Source organism: Teleopsis dalmanni, chromosome 1 (assembly GCF_002237135.1).
Source record: "Teleopsis dalmanni isolate 2A chromosome 1, ASM223713v2, whole genome shotgun sequence".
NCBI classification, from domain to species: domain Eukaryota; kingdom Metazoa; phylum Arthropoda; class Insecta; order Diptera; family Diopsidae; genus Teleopsis; species Teleopsis dalmanni.
Window position 1 is genome coordinate 207,335,389 of NC_051846.1, and position 2,059 is coordinate 207,337,447.

General features: G+C 29.4%; 1 protein-coding gene across 1 annotated transcript; it reads right to left on the minus strand.

Moving 5' to 3' along the window:
- Positions 1 to 201: 201 nt before the first annotated feature.
- On the minus strand, positions 202 to 1,615 carry LOC119667141 (carboxypeptidase B-like). Its single transcript, XM_038076429.1, has 5 exons — positions 1,609 to 1,615; positions 1,334 to 1,531; positions 1,106 to 1,247; positions 510 to 1,041; positions 202 to 438 (listed from the first exon to the last, which is right to left on the minus strand). Exons 1-5 carry the CDS (start codon positions 1,613 to 1,615, stop codon positions 202 to 204), a joined length of 1,116 nt encoding a protein of 371 aa, XP_037932357.1.
- Positions 1,616 to 2,059: the final 444 nt, after the last annotated feature.

The window sequence follows — 2,059 nt, forward strand, 5'->3', positions numbered from 1 at the left end:
AAAGAAAGTATTTTGCAACACTTCTCTTTTTCACTTTTTCAAATATAATATATGTGACAAAATTATATTCCAATTTTAATAAAATAAAATAATTTAATTTTTTCAATTATTTATTAATTACTTGTTCAAAAAAATAAATTAAATAAATTAGTTTGTCTAGTGATTTATAAATTCTTTTAGTCTTTTAGATCGTAAAAATATTCAATTTAAAGCTGCAGCAATAGTTTTCATAAATTCATAAACTTCTTCACCCGATTCTACAATATAATGTGGTGGCATTAAATAACCGTAACGTCCTTGATCTTTAAGATACACATTATAAACGAATTTTGGGTTGAGGCGATGCTGCACCCAATCTGCAGAGTTACCAGCGTGTGACAGTTTAAGACGATAACCAGAACCAATACGGTATTCTGCTTGATTTAGCTTACGAAAATTCTATACAAACAGATATAAACAAATAAATTAATAATTTAATTTGTATATTCTCTTAAATAAATATAACTTACTAGAACTGCTTTGCGTGCAACTTTGTGTAAACTTCTTTGATTATTGGTAACATAGTCTGCATCACCCCAGGGATAAGCAATTGCTTGTCCGTAAGCACCAAATGATATATAAGCACCCAAATAATCTCGCATTTTTAACATAAATTGACGTATTGCTTTAGTCTCTGGTTCAGAAAATTTTGTAGGCCCACGATATAAATTTTTACATGGATTTTCTGAAGATCCTGCACCAGCCCATTGATACTCAAAATTTCTATCCAAATTAACACCATAACAACCAGTTTGTCTATCAAAATGTCGATTCTTTGTCCAAAGACGATCTGTAATTCTCGAGTACTGATAACCGTCAGGATTTGTAATTGGCAAGAAATACCAATCAATGTTACGCATAGCATTTCGTTCTGTATAATTGCCCCAAAGCCAAGTTAATTTAGAAATGGCATAAGTAACAGCTGCTGGGCTTAACCAATCTCGGGCTTGCATTCCAGCATCTATGAAAACTGCCCAATTATTTGGATCACCATTTGAAATTCTTTAAATAAAAATTTAATTAAATTATAAATTAATAAAAATAAATGTCTAACGTATATACTCACTTTAAAACTTCTAATGGTCTTTTGTGATTTGTTAGCCCAATCTGCACAATTTCTGCTAAATCTGAATAAGTTTCTAGTATGTGCTGCATAAACTGTTGTATATCACCAATGTCGTGATATCGATTCCAATTCATTATTGTACCTTTAAAATATCAAAAAAAAATTGTATTTAGTTTATTTTAATGTAATTGTAACTTTTTTTCTCTGTATTTTTTGAATTCAACTTACTTTCTCTCTCCAACCAGGGCATGTTTGAGTTGCTATTGTTCACTTCCATATAAGTGTCATCGATGGCCGTTTCTAAATCATCGATCATAATATTGTATGTAAATTCTGTTTTCGATATGAAGTCTTTTGCCGCCGCAGTGTGTTTGTAATCAATTAATATATCAATACCATCTTGATTAATGTTCCATACTTCAGTACCTGAAAAAAAAGTATATTGTTAGTAATTTGTTACTGTAAATGAAATGAGTTCAACTTAATACATTTAAGACATTTACATTTCATTGTAGGTAATTATTGGAATTTTCATTTTCTTTTTTTTTATATTAAGAATGAATAATTAATATTACTATTACGTTAAACATTTTTTACACATTCATATGGAAAAATTCTAGACGCAGTAAAGCTGGAAATAGCTTCAGAGTTGTTAATATTTTAATATTATTTTTTTAGTTTATTGTTATATACTTTTTAATATTTCTTATGTATTATGCTATATTGTTAAATGTTTATTATTATACAATATGACTACTTGGGCATATAACCCAAAATGTAGCATCTCTGACTTGGTACACAGAAGCAAATCAGAAGTATATAATTTAATATCTGCTCTAACAGTGCACTAGATCATAAGATGGCATGGTGTCTAGCGCGGCCTACCCTGTAGTATCCATTGTAGTACATGTCTAACGGCTCTCGTAGAAAAGACATAATAAAACCTGTTGTATT